Source organism: Hypanus sabinus, chromosome 4, assembly GCF_030144855.1.
Source record: "Hypanus sabinus isolate sHypSab1 chromosome 4, sHypSab1.hap1, whole genome shotgun sequence".
NCBI lineage: Eukaryota > Metazoa > Chordata > Chondrichthyes > Myliobatiformes > Dasyatidae > Hypanus > Hypanus sabinus.
The window spans coordinates 83,542,068-83,560,304 of record NC_082709.1 but is presented as its reverse complement, the minus strand read 5'-3'; the positions used below and the strand labels follow the sequence as shown (position 1 = coordinate 83,560,304).

Below are 18,237 nucleotides of genomic sequence, written 5' to 3'. Positions count from 1 at the left end.
GTACAAGTTGGAAGGTGATAAGTAAGACCAGGTGGGTGAGTAGCTTATGAGACAGGTAGGTGGGCAGACGGCCGGTATTTAAATTGTCATCTACCCTAACCGCACAGGATACTGCAGGTCAATGGAAGGAATTGAAAAGCTGATGCTTTGGACTGGAATGGGGCAAACGAGTCAGCATCGGAACCAGAAACCTCAACTGTACACTCCCCTGGAGGCTAGGGTTAGTGTGAAATGGGAAGGGTTTATAGGGGACCTCATGGGGCAACTTTTTCACCCATAGGGTGGTGAGTTTATGGAATGAGCAACCAATGGGACTGATTGAGGTAAGTACAATAGTATTATTTAAGAAACAATTGGATAGGTATGTTGTAGGGGCAGGGCTTAGGGTTATGGGCCGAATGCAGGTAATTGGAAGTGGATAAGTGGGGATTGAGGTCAGGATGGACTGGTTGGACTGTTACTGTTCTATGACCTACGCACGGACACAAACAACCCCCCCCCCCCCTTGGAGATACTGAACAAGTCGGGCAGTATTTGTGAAGAGAGAAACTGGTTGATGTCTGAGGGTTTCCATTAGGGCAGGTGCCCCGTAGTGCAGTGGTTGGCACAATCCTTTGCAGCACCAGCAGTTAGGGTTCAACTCCCCCGGCTGTCAGGAGTCTGACCCCGTGTGGGTTTCCTCCATGTGCTCCAATCTCTTCCTGTTTCCCAAAGACGTACGGTTAGGGTTACTAAGTTGTGGGCATGCTGTGTGGGTGCTGGAAACATGAAAAGATGAAATATGAGGGCAACACACACAAAATGCTGGTGGAACACAGCAGGCCAGGCAGCATCTATAGGGAGAAGCACTGTCGACGTTTCGGGCCGAGACCCTTCGTCAGGACTAACTGAAAGGAAAGATAGTAAGAGATTTGAAAGTAGTGGGGGGGTGGGGGAAATACGAAATGATAGGAGAAGACCAGAGGGGGTGGGATGAAGCTAAGAGCTGGAAAAGTGATTGGCGAAAGTGATACAGAGCTGGAGAAGGGAAAGGATCATGGGATGGGAGGCCTCGGGAGAAGGGGGTGGGGAGCACCAGAGGGAGATGGAGAGCAGGCAGAGAGAGAGAGAAAAAAAACAACTAAATATGTCAGGGATGGGGTAAGAAGGGGAGGAGGGGCATTAACGGAAGTTAGAGAAGTCAATATTCATGCCATCAGGTTGGAGGCTACCCAGCTGGTATATAAGATGTTGTTCCTCCAACCTGAGTGTGGCTTCATCTTGGAAATAAAGGAGGCCATGGATAGACATATCAGAATGGGAATGGGACGAGGAATTAAAATGTGTGGCCACTGGGAGATCCTGCTTTTTCTGGTGGACCGAGTGTAGGTGTTCAGCGAAACGGTCTCCCAGTCGGCGTCGGGTCTCACCAATATATAAAAGGCCACACTGGGAGCACCGGACACAGTATACCACATCAGCCGACTCACAGGTGAAGTGTCACCTCACCTGGAAGGACTGTCTGGGGCCCTGAATGGTGGTGAGGGAGGAAGTGTAAGGGCAGGTGTAGCACTTGTTCCGCTTACAAGGATAAGTGCCAGGAGGGAGATCGGTGGGAAGGGATGGGGGGGACGAGTGGACAAGGGAGTTGCGTAGGCAGCAATCCCTGCAGAAAGCAGAAAGAGGGGGGGAGGGAAAGATGTGCTTGGTAGAGGGATCCCGTTGGAGGTGGCGGAAGTTACGGAGAATTATACGTTGGACCTGGAGGCTGGTGGGGTGGTAGGTAAGGACAAGGGGAACCTTATCCCGAGTGGGGTGGTAGGCGGATGAGGTGAGGGCAGATGTGCGGGAAATGGGAGAGAGGCGTTTGAGAGCAGAGTTGATGGTGGAAGAAGGGAGGCCCCTTTGTTTAAAAAAGGAAGGCATCTCCTTCGTCCTGGAATGAAAAGCCTCATCCTGAGAGCAGATGCGGCGGAGTCGGAGGAATTGTGAGAAGGGGATAGCCTTTTTGCAAGAGACAGGGTGGGAAGAGGAATAGTCCAGATAGCTCTGAGAGTCTGTAGGCTTATATTAGATATCTATAGATAAGCTGTCTCCAGAGATGGAGACAGAAAGATCAAGAAAGGGGAGGGTGAGGACAGGGTGAAAGTTGGAGGCAAAGTTAATGAAGTCAACGAACTCAGCATGCGTGCAGGAGGCAGCGCCAATGCAGTCGTCGATGTAGCGAAGGAAAAGAGTGGGATGGATACCCGTATAGACTTGGAACATGGACTGTTCCACAAAGCCAACAAAAAGGCAGGCATAACTGGGACCCATGCGGGTGCCCATGGCTACACCCTTGGTTTGGAGGAAGTGGGAGGAGCCAAAGGAGAAATTATTGAGAGTAAGAACTAATTCCGCTAGACAGAGGAGAGTGGTGCCCTTACACTTGATTCCTGCCCTTACACTTCCTCCCTCACCGACAGTCCTTCCAGGTGAGGCGACACTTCACCTGTGAGTCGGCTGGTGTGGTATACTGCATCCGGTGCTCCCGGTGTGGCCTTCTATATATTGGTGAGACCCGACGTAGACTGGGAGACCGTTTCGCTGAACATCTGCGCTCGGTCCGCTAGAGAAAGCAGGACCTCCCAGTGGCCACACATTTTAATTCTACATCCCATTCTGATATGTCTATCCATGGCCTCCTCTGTCAAAATGAATCCAAGCTCAGGTTGGAGGAACAACACCTTATATACCGGCTGGGTAGCCTCCAACCTGATGGCATGAACATTGACTTCTCTAACTTCCGTTAATGCCTCTCCTCCCTTTCTCACCCCATCCCTGACATATTCAGTTGTTTTTTTTTCTCTCTCTCTCTCTCTGCCCATCTCTCTGCCTGTTCTCTATCTCCCTCTGGTGCTCCCCCCTCTTTCTTTTTCCCGAGGCCTCTCTCTTTCCCTTCTCCTTTCCCTTCTCCAGCTCTGTATCACTTTCGCAATCACCTTTCCAGCTCTTAGCTTCATCTCCCCCTCCGGTCTTCTCCAATCATTTCACATTTCCCCCTCCCCCCACTACTTTCAAATCTCTTACTATCTTTCCTTTCAGTTAGTCGTGACGAAGGGTCTCGGCCCGAAACATCGACAGTTCTTCCCTATAGGTGCTGCCTGGCCTGCTGTGTTCCACCAGCATTTTGTGTGTGTTGCTTGAATTTCAAGCATCTGCAGATTTCCTCATGTTTGCTCTTCAAATATGAGGGCAAACTTGCCAATAATAATTTAAAAAAATTCAGTTATATAAAGGGTAAAAGGGAGGTGAGAGTTGATATTGGTGGACAAAGAAATGGCAGATGAACTTAATGGGTACTTTGCATGTGTCTTCACTAGCAGTGTGCCAAAGGTCCATGAGTGTCAGGGAGCAGGAGTGAGTGCCATTGCTATTACCAAGGAAAAAGTACTTGGCAAACTCAAAGGTCTTAAAGTGGATAAGTCTCCTGGACCAGATGGACTACATCCCAGATCTTGAGAGAGGTTGCTGAAAAGATATGGATGCACTGGTCATGATCTTTTCAGAATCACTTGATTTCAGCATGGTCCTGGAGGATTGCAAGTGTCACACCACTCTTTGAGAAGGGAGGAACATGGAAGAAAAGTAATTATAGGCCAGTTAGACTCACCTCAGTGGTTGGAAAAGTGTTGGAGTCTATTATTAAGGATGAGGTTTCGGAGTACTTGGAGACTAATGTTAAAATAAGTCAAAGTCAGCACGGTTTCTGTAAAGGGAATTCTTGCCTAACAAATCTGTTAGGAATTCTTCAAGGAAGCAGCAAGCAGGGTGGACAAAGGAGAGGCTGTGGATGTCATTTACTTGGATTTTCAGGAAGTGTAATAATACCTTTGATAAGGTGCCTCACATGAGGCTGCTTAACAAGATAAAATCCTGTGGTGTTACAGAAAAGATACTAGCATGGATAGAGGAATGGCTGACAGGCAGTGAGTGGGAATAAAAGGGGCCTTTTCTGTTTGGCTGCCAGTGACTAGTGGTGTTTCTCAGGGGTCACTATTGGGACCGCTACTTTTCACATTGTTTGTCCATGACTTGGGTAATGAAATTAATTAATGGCTTTGTGGCAAAGTTTGTGGATGAAACAGAGATAGGTGGAGGGGTAGGTAGTGCTGAGGAAGCAATGTGATGGCAGCAGAACTTAGACAAATTGGAAGAATGGGCAAAAAAGTGACAGATGGAAACATACGATCATGCATTTTGGTAAAAGGAACAATAGTGTGGACTATCATCTAAATGAGGAGAAGTTTCAAACATCAGAGGGACTTAGGAGTCCTCGTGCAAAGGTCCCAGAAGGTTAATTTATAGGTTGAGGCTGTGGTAAAGAAGGCAACTGCAATGTTGGCATTTATTTCAAGGGGAATAGAATGTAAAAGCAGGGAGATAACGCTGAGTCTTTATAAGTCACTTGTCAGGCTGTACTTAGAGTATTGTACACAGTTTTGGGCCCCATATCTCAGAAAGGCAGCTGCATGGGGTTGAGCAGGATCAGCCATGATGGAATGGCGGAGGAGACTCGATGGGCTGAATGGTCCATCAGTGAAAATGTTCCTTTATCTTAAGGTCTTAGGGCAAATCTTGTGGTCTGTCCTCAACACAATGCTTGGACTGATGCATGATGACGCATTTCATTGTATGTTTCAATATGCCTGTGATAAATAAAGCAGATGTCTGGGTATAGTCCATCAAACATTGATTAGCGGAAGAGATTTCTGGAGATTGAAATGGAGCCCATTTTGTTCAGGCACAGGCAAGTTTGGGCGGCATTGGGCGAAAGATGATCACAGGGGCTCTGTGCCTGTGTCTTCATGTTTCCCTGATTTAATTTATGGAAATGTTTGAAGGGAGGAGCTAAGGTTTTAAATGATTGGGTTTCTCAAAGGCTTGGTTCAGTCTTGTTGAGTGACATGCCAAAAGGAATCTTTGCCACATCTAAGCCTGCTTTCTTCTCTCTCCTGAGCTGTGTTTTGAAGAGGTTGGACCGAGAGTTACATTTGTTCACATTTTTTAAGGTAAGTTGTTAATTTTGTCCACCCTGGATTCTCGTGAGGGTTGGTTTGTTTATTGAGGTGGCTAGGGGAGCATTTCCATATGGGACGGAAATCATGGGCACAGAGAAAGCGAGGTTACTTGCAGATGGGACTAGAAATTTGAGGTGTGAGTGTAAGGCTGCTGCTGGTGAGTCTGGCTAAGGGCTCAGGAGACGCTTCCTTTCCCCGAGTTGTTGAAGCTGAGGGGAGAAGTAATGGTCGTCGGGAAAGTGGATAAACTCACAAGGAATAGAACATAAGCAGAATTAGGCTATTCCTCCAATCGAGTCTGTTCTATCATTCCAGCCAAGCTTGGAATACCACAAAGTATGGAGCATGAAGATGCACGTACATTTCTGAACCCATGAATGCTTCATCTTTGTTCCTCTTATGCTCCATGTATTTAATTTTCATTGTGGCTAATAGTAATTTTTTTAAAAGCCTTGCAGTGTACTGCTGCTGGAAAGCAACAAATTTCACATCGTATGTCAGTGACAAACCGGATTCTGATTCAGATCCTATTTCTGCACTTCAACTTTTGAGAGGCTGAAATACCCGATTTTAATATCAGTGAAATGTCCAACTTTTAACTCTTTGTGGCATTGATTGCGTTACATTTAGAAAAGTTTTATACTTGCGCTCCCTCTGTCTTCCCCTCTCTATTTCTCCCCATCTCCCTCTCCCTTTCTCCCTCCCTCTCTCTCTCCCTCTTATCTCTTAATCTCTCTCCCTCTTATCTCTTAATCTCTTTCTTCCTTTCTCTCCTCTACCCTCTTTATCCTTTCTCCCACTCTCCACCTTCCCTCTATCCTTTGCAACCCATAGAACCTATTGTTGATATCCAAAAGGTAATGTTGCAACGGTTGTGAGATAATATCTTCACTTGAATGTTCGCTGAAATCTCCGAAGGTGGGATTATTGAAAGTACGTTGGTCAGGACAGAGTGAAGAGGTGGTATACTGTGGGTATGGGCTTTGTGGGGAGAATTTGTACCAGAGGAGTGGCTCTGGAGAGATCAGGCTCCTGGGTACTTCTGCCCCTCAGAGCTGGTTATAGTAATAAGTATTGTCCTGGTACATTGCCCCCCCTCCTCTCCTTGCAGCTTTTGAACACGTTTAAGCTCGCTGAACTGCTCGTGTCTCCGAGTGAAGTTGGACATGTTTTCACATAACTCCATGTCACACATGTCATACCTTATATTACCCGTAAGGTATTTAACATACTCCACCCCTGAGAAACATAGAACTCAGTGGCTTAAACAACATACAAAATGCTGAGGGAACCTCAACAAGTCAGTGGATTTTGGAAAGGTGCAAAAATAACAGGGTTGTTGTCATGGAGCACTTCAACCTCCCAAATATTGATTGGTAATTCCTAGTCCAAAAGGTTTGGAAGAGGTGGAATTTGTTTGGTTTATCCAGGAAGGATTCCTAACACCATATGTAGACAGTCGACTAGAGGAGAGGCCATGCTGCATCAGGTACTAGGCAATGAACCAGCTCAGGTGTTTAGATCTCTTCATGGGTGAGCATTTTGGAGACAGTGATCACAAGTCCCTGAACTTTACTTTATATCCTTGGACAGACAGTATGAGAATGTATTTAATTGGAACATAAACTAGGAATGGATGCGCTCAGGGAAATGCGCAGCAGAAGTGTGGAGCTTGCTTAGGGAGCATTTGCATGGCATTCTGGACAGGTTTGTCTCGTTGAGGCAGGGAAAGGATGGTAGGGTGAAGGAACCATGGTTGATGAGAGATGTGGAACATCTAGTCAAGAGGAAGAAAGAAGCTTACTTAAGGTTCAGGAAGCGAGCATTTGACAGGGCTCTAGAGAGTTACAAGGCAGCCAGGAAGAAGCCTAAGAATGGACTTAGGAGAGCTAGAAGGGGCCATGAGAAGGATTAAGGAAAACTACAGGGCAATCTATATGTACATGAAGAACAGGAGGATGACTAGAGTGAGGGTAGGACCGATCAGGGATGGGAAAGAAAACGTGCCTGGAGTTGGAGGAGGCTTTAGTATTGACCAGTGAGAGGGATCTTGTCTGTTGTGAGGTCCGTGAGGCACAGGGTGAAATGCTAGAACACGTTGACAAAGGGACTGTGCTGGAACCTTTGAGATAGATAGGTCCCTGGGGCCAAATGGGGTAAACCCCAGATTACTCTGGAAGCAAGGGCAGAGATTTACTGGGCCTTTGTTGATTACCCTTGTGTTTTGGCCACAGGTGTACTACCAGAGGATGCATGGTGGCAAACGTTATTCCTTTGTTCAAGAAAGGAAGTAGGAATAATCTTGGGAATTATAAACCAGTTGAGACTTCAATGGTGGGAAAATTATTGGCGAAGATTCTTATAGACAGGATTTACATGTGTTTGAAACATAGTTTGATTAGTGATAGTCAACACAGCTTTGTGAGAGGTAGGTCATGCTTCCCACATCTGATTGAATACTTTGAGGATATGACAAAGCACATTGATGGAAGTTGAGCAGTAGGTGTGGGGTATATGATAAGGTTCCCCATGGTAGACTCATTCAGGAAGTCAGGAGACATGGGAGCCAGAGAAACCTGGCTGTGTGGATTCAGAATTGGCTTGCACACTGGAGGCAGAGACTGGTTGTAGCTTGAGTGTTTTCTGCCTGGAGGTTGGTGACCGGTGGTGCTACACGGGGATCTGTTCTGGGACTATTGCAGTTTGTGGTGATAATAAATTACGGATGAGGAAGTGGAAGGGCGGGTTAGTAAGTTTGCAGATGACATGAAGGCGGCTGGAGTTATGGATAGTATGGAGGATTGGCCAGGTTACAATGGGACATTGACAGGATGCCAAGCTGAGCAGAGAAAATGGCGGATGGAGTTCAATCTGCAAAAGTGAGAAGTGATTCAATTTGGAAGGCCAAATTTAAAGATAAAGTACAGGGTTAATGGCAGGGTCCTTAGCAGAGTGGAGGAACAGAAGGATCTTGGGATCCACATTCATAGATTCCTCGAAGTTACAGTGCAAGTTGATAGGGTGTTTGACAGGCGTATGGTGTGTTGGCCTTCATTAGTCAAGGGTTCGAGTTGAAGAGAGCCGCAAGCTAATATTGCAGCTCTGTAAAACCCTGGTTAGACCACAGTTGTAATATTGTGTCCCATTCAGGTCACCCCATCAAAGGAAGGATGTGGAAGCTTTAGAGAGCGTGCAGAGGAGATTCACCAGGATGCTGCCTGGATTAGAGAGCGTGCAGAGGAGATTCACCAGGATGCTGCCTGGATTAGACAACGTCTTATGCTGCAGTGTTCTAAGTGCATCCTCGCCACTTCAACATAATGTCCCAACTCAGTGCTGTGACTGAAGATGGCCAGTGTGCTATTCTTGGCCTTCTCACACCCTGTACACCTGTGATAACATGCTTCCAACCCATTATGCACTCACACTCCTGTTTCACTGTGCTCCCCAGTGCCCTACCATTCATAGTGTACAATGTCCTGTGTATGTTACTCAGAATGGCCTCTTTGGTTTGTTACAAGTAGGAATGCTTCTTTGTCGGATAAGTGTTTCTCTCACCGTTGTTTCACTTTAGAATGGCTGATATGGTAATTGTATTCATTTGTTAATCAATGGGGAATGTTACTGTGTCTTGTGATGCTGGGAATTTGGGGGAGGGGTTTTTTTCGCGGGTTTTTTTGGTGGAAGGGAGAGGCCGAAGAAGACGCTGAGGAAGGTGGACGTGTGCTGGACTGCTCGTAAGACCACCGGGGTGGTCCCAGGTGCGACGGCCGAATGGGTCGATTGGTTCGTTGATTGAGCTCCAACGAGTGCACTAAACAGACTGAACTTTGATAAGTTGGCGCCTTTTGTTTTTTTTCCTTGTATATATATATATATATATATATATATATTGTATTGCTTACTATTTTTTTAATTTTAGTAAACTCTTTAAAGTGTATTTCATAACGGTACTTGTTGTGGGTTTGATACTGTTGGCGGGCGCGAGGCATTAACTCGATTCTCACAGCACCTGCGTGTACGGGAGGTGGTTGGAGAGTGGCTGGATCTCCGTTTTCCCCTAGACATATACCAGCCTGTGGGTAAGGGTTACAATAGTATAAGTCCTATGCAGGTCTAACTTTCCAAAATGCATCACCTCACACTTGTATTGAGGCTTATGATCAGAATCAGGTTTATTATTCCTGAAGTACATCGTGAAAATTATTGTTTTCTAACAGGAATACAGTGTAAGACATCAAAATACCATGAATTACAGGCAAATAGATATTGTAGAAGAAGCTTAGTGAGGGAGTGTTCATGGGCTCATGGAAAGTTCAAAAATCTGATCGCAGGGAGGAAGAAGTCGTTGAATGTGGGTCTTCAGGCTCCTGTACCTCCTCCCTGATGGTAGTATGAGAAGAGGGCATGTCCTGGGTGGTGAGAGTGTTTCTGAGGCACCATCTTATTGAGAATGTCTTTGGTGGTGAAGACAGTTGTGCTGGTGGAAGAGCTGCCTGAGTCCACAACCCTCTTCGGCCTCTTGCGACCCTGCGCATTGGAGGCTGCATACCGGCTGGTGCACGGCCTTCCGTTAAAAGGCTGAAGACTGAGAGAAACTGTTTCAGTTGGTGGAGGACGTTGAAGTTCTAGAAGACATTGGTGAGGCCTAATTTGGATATCATGTGCAGTTCTGTTCACCTACCTACAGGAAAGATATCAATCAGGTTGATAGGGTATGTGGAAAATTTACAAGGGTGTTGTTGGGGCATGAGGACCTGAGTTATAGGAAAAAGTTGATATTAGGAGTTTATTCCCTGCTGTGTAGGAAAATGAAGGGAGATTTGATAGATGTATACAAAATTATGAGGGATATAGATAGGGTAAATACAAACAGGTTTTTTTTCCACTGAGATTGGGTGAGACCAGAACCAGGGGTCATTGGTTAGGGTGAAAGATTAAATATTTAAGGGGAGTATGGGGGGGGGGGGAAGCTTCTTTACTAAGAGAGTGGTGAGAGTGTGGAGCGAGTGTCAGCAGTATTCGATTGCAACAACTGAGGGAAGTGTGGATAGGTACATCGATGGTCGGGGTATGGAAAGCTATGGTCCAGGTGCAGGTCGATGGGGGTAGGCAGATTAATAGTTCGGCATGGACTAGATGGGCCAAAGGGTCTCTTTCTGTACAGTACTTTTCTGTGACTCCATGACACCATAATAGGGCATCCTGAATCACCAATACCAGGATTTGAGGAGTCACATAGTTCGAGAGACACAGGTACAGTCCTGACCTCGATTGCTGACTGTGTGGAGTCTGGTTGGTTGGTTAATTGGCTGCCAGTAGTCTCTGCCAATAATTTGCTGAGTGATAGGCTATTGATTTCCCCTAGAGACTTCCTGTGTCCACTTATCCTTCCCCACTGATCTCCCTCTCAGCATTTACCCCCGTAAGTGGGACAAGAGCCACATCTGTCCATTCACCTTCTCCCTCACTGTCCCAAACAGTCCTTCAGGTTGAGGTGTCACTTCACCTGCAAGTCTGTTGGGGTCATCTACTACATCCAGTGCTCCCAGCACAGCCTCCTCTACACCTTACCTTAAACGTATGTCCTCCAGTACTTGACGTACCCTAAGAGAAATATTTTGTCTGCTTCCCCTGTCTATGCCTCTCCTAATTTTATAAAACTCTTATCAGGTCTCCAGTTTGTCCAACGACCCCTGAAGGCATGCTCTCTCTGAGCCGGGTGGCCCTCTCCAAAGCCTCCACATCCTTCCTGAAATGGCACGATCAGAACTTCACACAATATGAGTCATACCCAATGCCCCAAAAGGTGGAGACAAACTTGACATATGCTTTCTTTACCACTCTAATTGTATGGCCAGTTCCAGGGAGCTATGGGCTTGGACCCTCTGTGCATCCACAGCTTTGGATACTGTTGGGGATGATGACCTACCAGCAGAAAGCCACAGCGACTGGGTCTCTAGCTCTGAGGCTCAGAAGGAAAGGGGGAGCAGAGGAGGACTCCATAGTTCCGAACAGACAGGAGACTCTGTGGATGTGAAAGAGGCACGTAGATGGTATGTTGCCTGCCAGGTGCCAGTGTCACGATGTCTTGGATCAGGTCCATGACATCTTTAAGGCGGAGGGTGAACAGCCAGAAGTCATGATACACGTTGGTACTGATGATATAAGTATGAGAAAGGATAATATCCTGAAGAGAGAACATAGGGAGTTAGTCAGAAAGCTGAAAAGAAGGACCTCACGAATAGTCGTCTTTGGATTGCTGTCTGTGCCACACACCTGTGAGGGTAAAAGTAGGATCATTTGGCGGATCAGAATTGGGCCATCAAGTCTACTCTGCCATTCTATCATAGCTGCTTTATTATCCCTCTCAACTCCACTCTCCTGCTTTCTGTCCGTAACATTTGATGTCCTTTCTAATCAAGAACCTATGAAGCATCACTTTAAATATACCCAATGGCCTCCACAACCATCTGTGGCAGTGAATTCCACAGATTCACCATCCTCTGGCTAAGAAATTCCTTCTCATTTCTGTTCTAAAGGAAGGTCCCTGTATTCTGAGGCCGTGTTCCCTGGACCTGGAGAACAGTCTCTGCATGTTCATTCCTTCTAGGCCTTTCAATATTCAATAGGTTGTATTGAGCTTCCCTCCCCCCTCATTCTTTTAAACCCCAGCAAGTACAGGCCCAGAGCCATCAAACACTTCTCCTTCATTAACCCTTTCATTAACAGAATCATTCTTGTGAACCTCCACTGGACACACTCTTCAATGCCCAAGCACCTTTTCTTCGCTAAGAAAGCTAAAACTGTTCACGGTATTCCAAGTGTGGTCTGACCAATGCCTGACAGAGCTTCAAAAGATTAAAAGTTGTTGAGGTTTGATGGAGACACAGTTGTTCACACTTGTTTTTTGTTGTTGCCTGCAGTGTTTCCCCTCTCGAAGATCTGAGATACCAGGATGAGCTGGGCTTTCCTGACCCGGTTCCTCGAGGAAATCAACAATCATTCCACCTTCGTGGGCAAGGTCTGGCTGACAGTTCTGGTGGTCTTTCGCATCGTCCTGACGGCTGTGGGCGGAGAGGCCATCTACCATGATGAACAGAGCAAGTTCACGTGCAACACCCTGCAGCCAGGCTGCGAGAATGTCTGCTATGACTCGTTCGCCCCGCTGTCTCACGTCCGGTTCTGGGTCTTCCAGATCATCCTGATCTCTGTGCCTTCTGTTATCTACCTGGGCTTCGCTATGCACCGCATCGCCCGGATAGAGGGCAGGAGGCAGCCCAGGAAGAAGATGCCCATGGTGCACCGGGGCGTCGCCCGGGGCTACGAGGAGGATGATGGCGACAATGAGGAAGACCCCATGGTCTCCGAGGAGATCGAGCCCGAGTCACTACCCAAGCCGGATGAGAAGAACCCCGATAAGAGGCCGCACGACGGGAGGAGGCGCATTAAGGAGGACGGCCTGATGAAAGTCTACGTGTTCCACCTTCTGATGAGGACGCTGTTCGAGGTGGGGTTCCTGGTGGGTCAGTACTTCCTCTATGGGCTACGGGTCCTGCCCGGTTTTGTCTGCAGCAAATCGCCCTGCCCATACACCGTCGACTGCTTTGTCTCCCGCCCCACTGAGAAGACCATCTTCCTGCTGGTCATGTACGTGGTGAGCGGGCTCTGCCTTTTCCTCAATATTCTCGAGCTGGCCCACCTGGGCTGCGGTGGGATCCGGGACGGGCTGAGGGGCCGCCGGCTGGCCAAGTGCCGCGGCTTTGCCCCGCCGGGCTACCACGCCGTGTTGCGCAAGGACCAGACCAAGATGAGCAATGGCGGCATGTCCTACAGGGGCGCGGTGGGCAACCTAGAGCCGGCAAGCTTGGAGATGACTGACATGGTTCACCGACACCTCAGGATGGCCCAGGATCAGCTGAACATGGCATACCGAGCTTATGGGGATGTCCCAGATCACCACAGAAGTGGCAGCCCTGAGTCCAACGGAACTGCCGTTGAACAGAACCGCCTCAACTTCGCTCAGGAGAAAGAAGGCACGTGCTCCGAGAAGACAGGTAAATCCAGTGGCAGAGGCTGAGGCGGACCCATGTTGCGGTGGGGACCTGAGTTACTAGGAAAGATTGAATAAGTTCTAGCCTCTACTTTCTTAGAAGTTTGCGTAGATTTGGCATGTCATCTAAAACTGGGAAAAACTTCTATAGCTGGGCAGTGGAGAGTACCCTGACTGGTTGCCTCACGGTTCGGTATGCCCCTACAGAAGGGAGCATTTGGAAAAGGTAGTTTGCGGTGTGGTAGTGTCCGCAATTGTTTTTCCAGCAGACTTCTTTGTCCTGGACACAGACAAGTCCTGCTGCTACAAGAAAGCAGCATCTATCATCAAGGACCCCCACCATCCAGGCCATGCCCTTTTCTTGCTACTACCATCGGGCACGAGGTACAGGAGCCTTTAAGTCCCACACCAGGAACAGATGTTGCCCTAAAACGATCAGGCTCCTGAACCGGCATGGGTAACTTCTCTCACCTCAACTTTGAACTGATTCCACAACCTCCAGACTCACATTCAGTGATTCTACATCTCATGTTCTCAGTATTATTTATTAATTCATTAATTTCTTATTATTATTTGCAGAATTTGCCTTCTTTTGCACATTGGTTGTTTATGTGTAGTTTTTTATTTATTCTGTTGTATTTCTTTATTTTCCTGAAAATGCCTGCAAGAAAATGAATCTCAAGGTGATATCTGGTGACCATGAGACATAGCAGCAGATTTAGGCCATTGAGTCTGCTCCACCTTTCCATCATCACTGATGTTTTTTAACCCTCTCAATCACATTCTCCTGCCTGCTTCCTGTAATCTTTGAACACACTTCATAATTAAGAACCTACCAACCTCCACTTTAAATATTTCCAAATATTTGACCTCCACAGCCGCTGTTTCAATGAACTGCACAGATTTACCACCCCTCTGGCTAAAGAAACTCCTCCTCATCTCTGTCCTGTCCTAAAGTGACCTCCTTCTATTTTGTGTCTGTGTACTCTGGTCTTGAGACTCCCCCAATGTAGGAAGCACCCTCTTCACATCCACTTGATCTAGACCTTTCAATATTCTACAGATTTCAATGAGCCCCCCCCCACCATTCTTTTAAACCATAGCATCAAACACTTTTCATAAGTTAAACTTGTTGTTCCTGGGATCATTCTCCTGCACTTCCTCTGGATAATCTCAAATGCCAGCACATCCTTCCTTAGTTAGGGTCCCAAAAGAGCTCACAGTACTCCAAGTGTGGTGTGGCCAATGGTTGTGGAGGCTCAGCATGCTTTTATATTTGTGACTCTCGAAGTGAATGCTAACACTGCACTTGCCTCCCTTACCATCTACACAACCTGCAAGTTAACTTCTAGGAATTCTTGCATGTGGACTCTCTTTGCACCTCTGAATTTGCTCCCCGTTCAGAAAATAGTCTACATCTTTACCAAAGCAAACACTTCCCTGCACTATATTCCGTCTGCCACTTCTTTGCACAATTCTCCTAATCTGTCCTTCTGTAGACTCCCTACTTCCTCAACAACACTCTTCCTATCTTCGTATTGTCTGCAAACTTGGGCACAAAACCAAGTCCACTGCATAAATTATTATGTAACGGAAGTAAATGAGAGTATAAAAATTTTCATGAGAAAAGATTTGAGGCGATATTGCCAGGACTTTATTATCTCTGACAAGCACTCAGTGGCCACTGAATCTCTGTTCTTCATCCTCAAATGCTGTAGCCCATCCACTTACAAACGAGGGAAAATCTGCAGGTGCTGGAAATCCAAGCAACAGACACAACTCAGCAGGCTAGGCAGCTTCTATGGAAAAGATTATAATCAATGTTTTGGGCCGAGTCCCTTCAGCTGAGGAGTAGATGCTGCCTGTCCTGCTGAGCTCCTCCAGCACATTGTGTGTATTGCTGTAGGCTTCCAGCATCTGCAGTACCTCCTATGTCTATGATTTACTACCCTCTGCAGCCTTTTCCAGTCCTATGCCTTGGGGCCTCTATAGCAGGTGGTGTTGGAACCAGTCAGAATTCCCTGTAGAAGCTTGCTCGAGTCTTTGGTGACGTATCAAAGCTCCTCACGTGGTTTTGGGGGATAGGGGCCAAACACAGGCAAATGGAACTAGCTTGAATGGGAGTCCTGGTTGGCGTGGATGAACTGGGCCAAAGGGCTTGTACCCATGTGGTATAACTAGTTAGTTAACTGTAGGACCAATATAGAACATTACAGCATAGTACCGGTCCTATCGCCCACAAAGCTTGACCTGCTCTTAACCTTTTAACCTGCTCTGAGATCGGTCTAAACCTCCTTCCTACATAGCCCTCTATTTTTCTATAATTTTTTTCTAACCCTTCCTATCTTTTTTCCTGTCCCCTGCAGGTTTGAGAGGCTGATTCTGAGGGAACCGGCTCTTCGACTAAGCATCGGAGGGAGTCCGAACGCTCGAAGTAAATGCGAAAGGGACATCAACTGGAAAAAAAAACTAGTGTTTCATCTTGACCTCCTTGGCACTAAGGACACTAATTTTTAACTGAAACCTCTGGATACAGCTGGAATAGTGGGTGGGTGGGAGTGCTGTGGGCATTTGGAAGGGCGTGACTACACAGTGAAAACCGGTGGTGCCAGTTTGCTTGTACTATTAGGGTGCCTTTCTGTAACATTCCATGCACAGCACAGTTGGGTACAGTGACACCTCTGGGAGCACTGAGCCAGCATTCCACTGTCCGAGGTGGAATACCTGTCTTCCTTAAAGTGTTGAGAGGCAGTGACACCTCCAGGCCACAGCCATCCTTACCTTGACCCTTTGTGGGCAATTGCCAATAGAACAAAATACTTCTTAATTCTATTTTTTTTTCTTGCAGATCTTAATAAGAAACCCCAGTATAGTTTTGGGCTTTTGATTGCCAATTGATTTATTTTTTTTTAAATTCCAGTTGTTTACAGCTGTAGAACATTCCAGAATTTTGGGTGTTGGAGGAAGAGCAGTGATCAAATGAATCTCCTTTTTTTTTGGTTTGTATTTTAATGAACTTGGTACTGATTTTGTTGTAGGTCGCTGGGTGAGATTTCCTGTTTCATTCTGCACAATTCCATGACATATAGTTCAGGCCACGGTTCCAGAATTAACAACTCCTGGAATTCCACTCCCTTCCTCCTCGGCTCTTCACTTTGCCCCTCGACCCAAAATAAAAATCTCTGCAGAATCATTCATTCATCTCATGCATGGTGGCACAGCAGGGAGTGCCTCTCTGGCGACTCCAGGGTTCTTCGGTTGGTAGGCAGATGGGTATTCCCTTGCATTCCTTGAATTTTCACTCAGCTTGTTGCCCAGAGGACTACATGCAGAGCAGCTGACTGGGAAGGTTTGCATCGGCCAGTAACTCGAGCCTTTACGAATAAGGTCTAACCTGTAGATTGTTTTTCCCACCCACCTGTCCACCTTTGTAAGGTGTATGAACCAAAGATCAGTTTGCAGTTTACTTTTTTATATATATTTTAGGTAAAAATGCGTAGGTTCTTAATCCACTATGTTCTAGTAGTCTTAGATTCGGGAAGGGTTTTCCTTTGGGATTTTAGTGTCTTTCTGACTGGGTTCTATGTAGTTTACATGTTTTGAGTGTTTAAGTCCGGTACATCTCACCATGAGGCTCACTTTGTGCTTCCTTTCATTTCAAGGACACTTGTTCAGGTTCCTGCTGAACCTGTAGACTCCTTCCTCGGCCACTACGCTCGATCTCATGTGTGATCTGTTGTGCTTTTTATATAGAGAGAAATAAAAAGAGATGCTGACTAACTTATGCTGTCGAATTCTGTATGGCCAGCTACACTGATTTTCCAACATTACCTTGTGTTGGATGGAGCGGGCAGAACATAGAGCAGTGGTGCCCAACCACTGGGCCGCCAAGCATGTGCTACCGGGCCATGAGGAAATGATATGATTTGGCGATATGAAACGATATGAGTCAGCTGCACTTTTTCTCGTTCCCTGTCACGCCCACCGTTGAACTTGAATGCACACGAAGTTATGACCTATGCGAGGTCATCCGTCGCCTAAACGCAGTGATACCCTCGCGCCAGGGATCACTGGTTGGCCTCGGGTAACTGGCCACCTCGTGCAGCCAGTGAGAAGTGCCGTTGCTACTGGCCTGGAGCGCGGACAGATGGGTGCCGTCTCTAAACATGTTTAGCACACTGAATGTTCGTGGGGAACCCGGTGCTAAAATATTGGCAGACGACCTAATTCGGGCTCAGGGTTTTGTAAGTAGCAGAGCAGCTACCTCGCTGCGATCTACTGAAAGTCATCCCTCGAGCCAAACTCTTGTCGGCTGATAGATCATACCTACCTACGGGGGGGGGCGGGCACACGCCCTGTCGCACTCCTCGGTCTCTCCGGATGGCAACCCCCGCGGCCCCGACACGGGGACCTCCGGCCCTCACCTTGTCCTCTCACCCCACCCATGACCAGCCGCACCTGGCCAAGGCGTTTGGCGGTGGGCGGGTGGGAGGCTGGAGGAGTCCGGGCCCAGAGGCTGTCTAGTGAGGCAATGAAGCCTTCAAAAGTGCTCCGGCAACTTAAGTCCAAGCACCCTGCACTTAAAGACAAATACCTTGAGTTTTTTGAGCGGAAAAAACGTGAGCAAGCGGGACAGAAGCAAGTGCTGAGAGCCACGAAAACTAAATTGCGGAATAGACTGGACATAAGGAACCCCCTTCGAGTATCGCTGTCTCCCATCACCCCTCGATGGGACCGTCTTGTTGCAGGGAAACAAGCCCAGGGCCCCCACTGATTTAGCAATATTGGTGTGTTGCAATGATTTTATATGTTCATAGGGGGAAAATAAGTGCTGTGTGCTTAATATCCAAATGTTACTTAAAATGTTATGGTGCTATTGACTTATCACTATATTCATGCGAGGAAAATATGTGCTGTGTGTTTAATATTAAATTTGTGAGATAAACCCTTTTAGAAACAAAATTGAGTGTATTAGCCACTTATAAGTGACATAGTTGATTTATCACCTATATTCCGGTTGTGATTGTCACCCCTCCCATCGGCCAGTCCACGGTGCAGAAAAGGTTGGTGACCCCTGACATTGAGCACTGAATAGTACAGCACAGGAACAGGCCCTTCGGCCCACAATGTTGTGCTGAACCAATT

At 47.0% G+C, this 18,237-nt stretch overlaps 1 protein-coding gene across 1 annotated transcript in view; it reads left to right on the top strand.

Moving 5' to 3' along the window:
- LOC132392952 (gap junction gamma-1 protein-like) overlaps positions 1–17,998 on the top strand; it is a 51,990-nt gene extending 33,992 nt beyond the window's left edge. Inside the window, exons 2-3 of the mRNA XM_059967564.1 lie at positions 11,966–13,096; positions 15,459–17,998. Coding sequence (XP_059823547.1) covers positions 11,998–13,096; positions 15,459–15,472 — 1,113 coding nt within the window. The 5' untranslated portion in view covers positions 11,966–11,997 and the 3' untranslated portion in view covers positions 15,473–17,998. The remainder of the gene's footprint in view (positions 1–11,965; positions 13,097–15,458) is intronic.
- Positions 17,999–18,237: the final 239 nt, after the last annotated feature.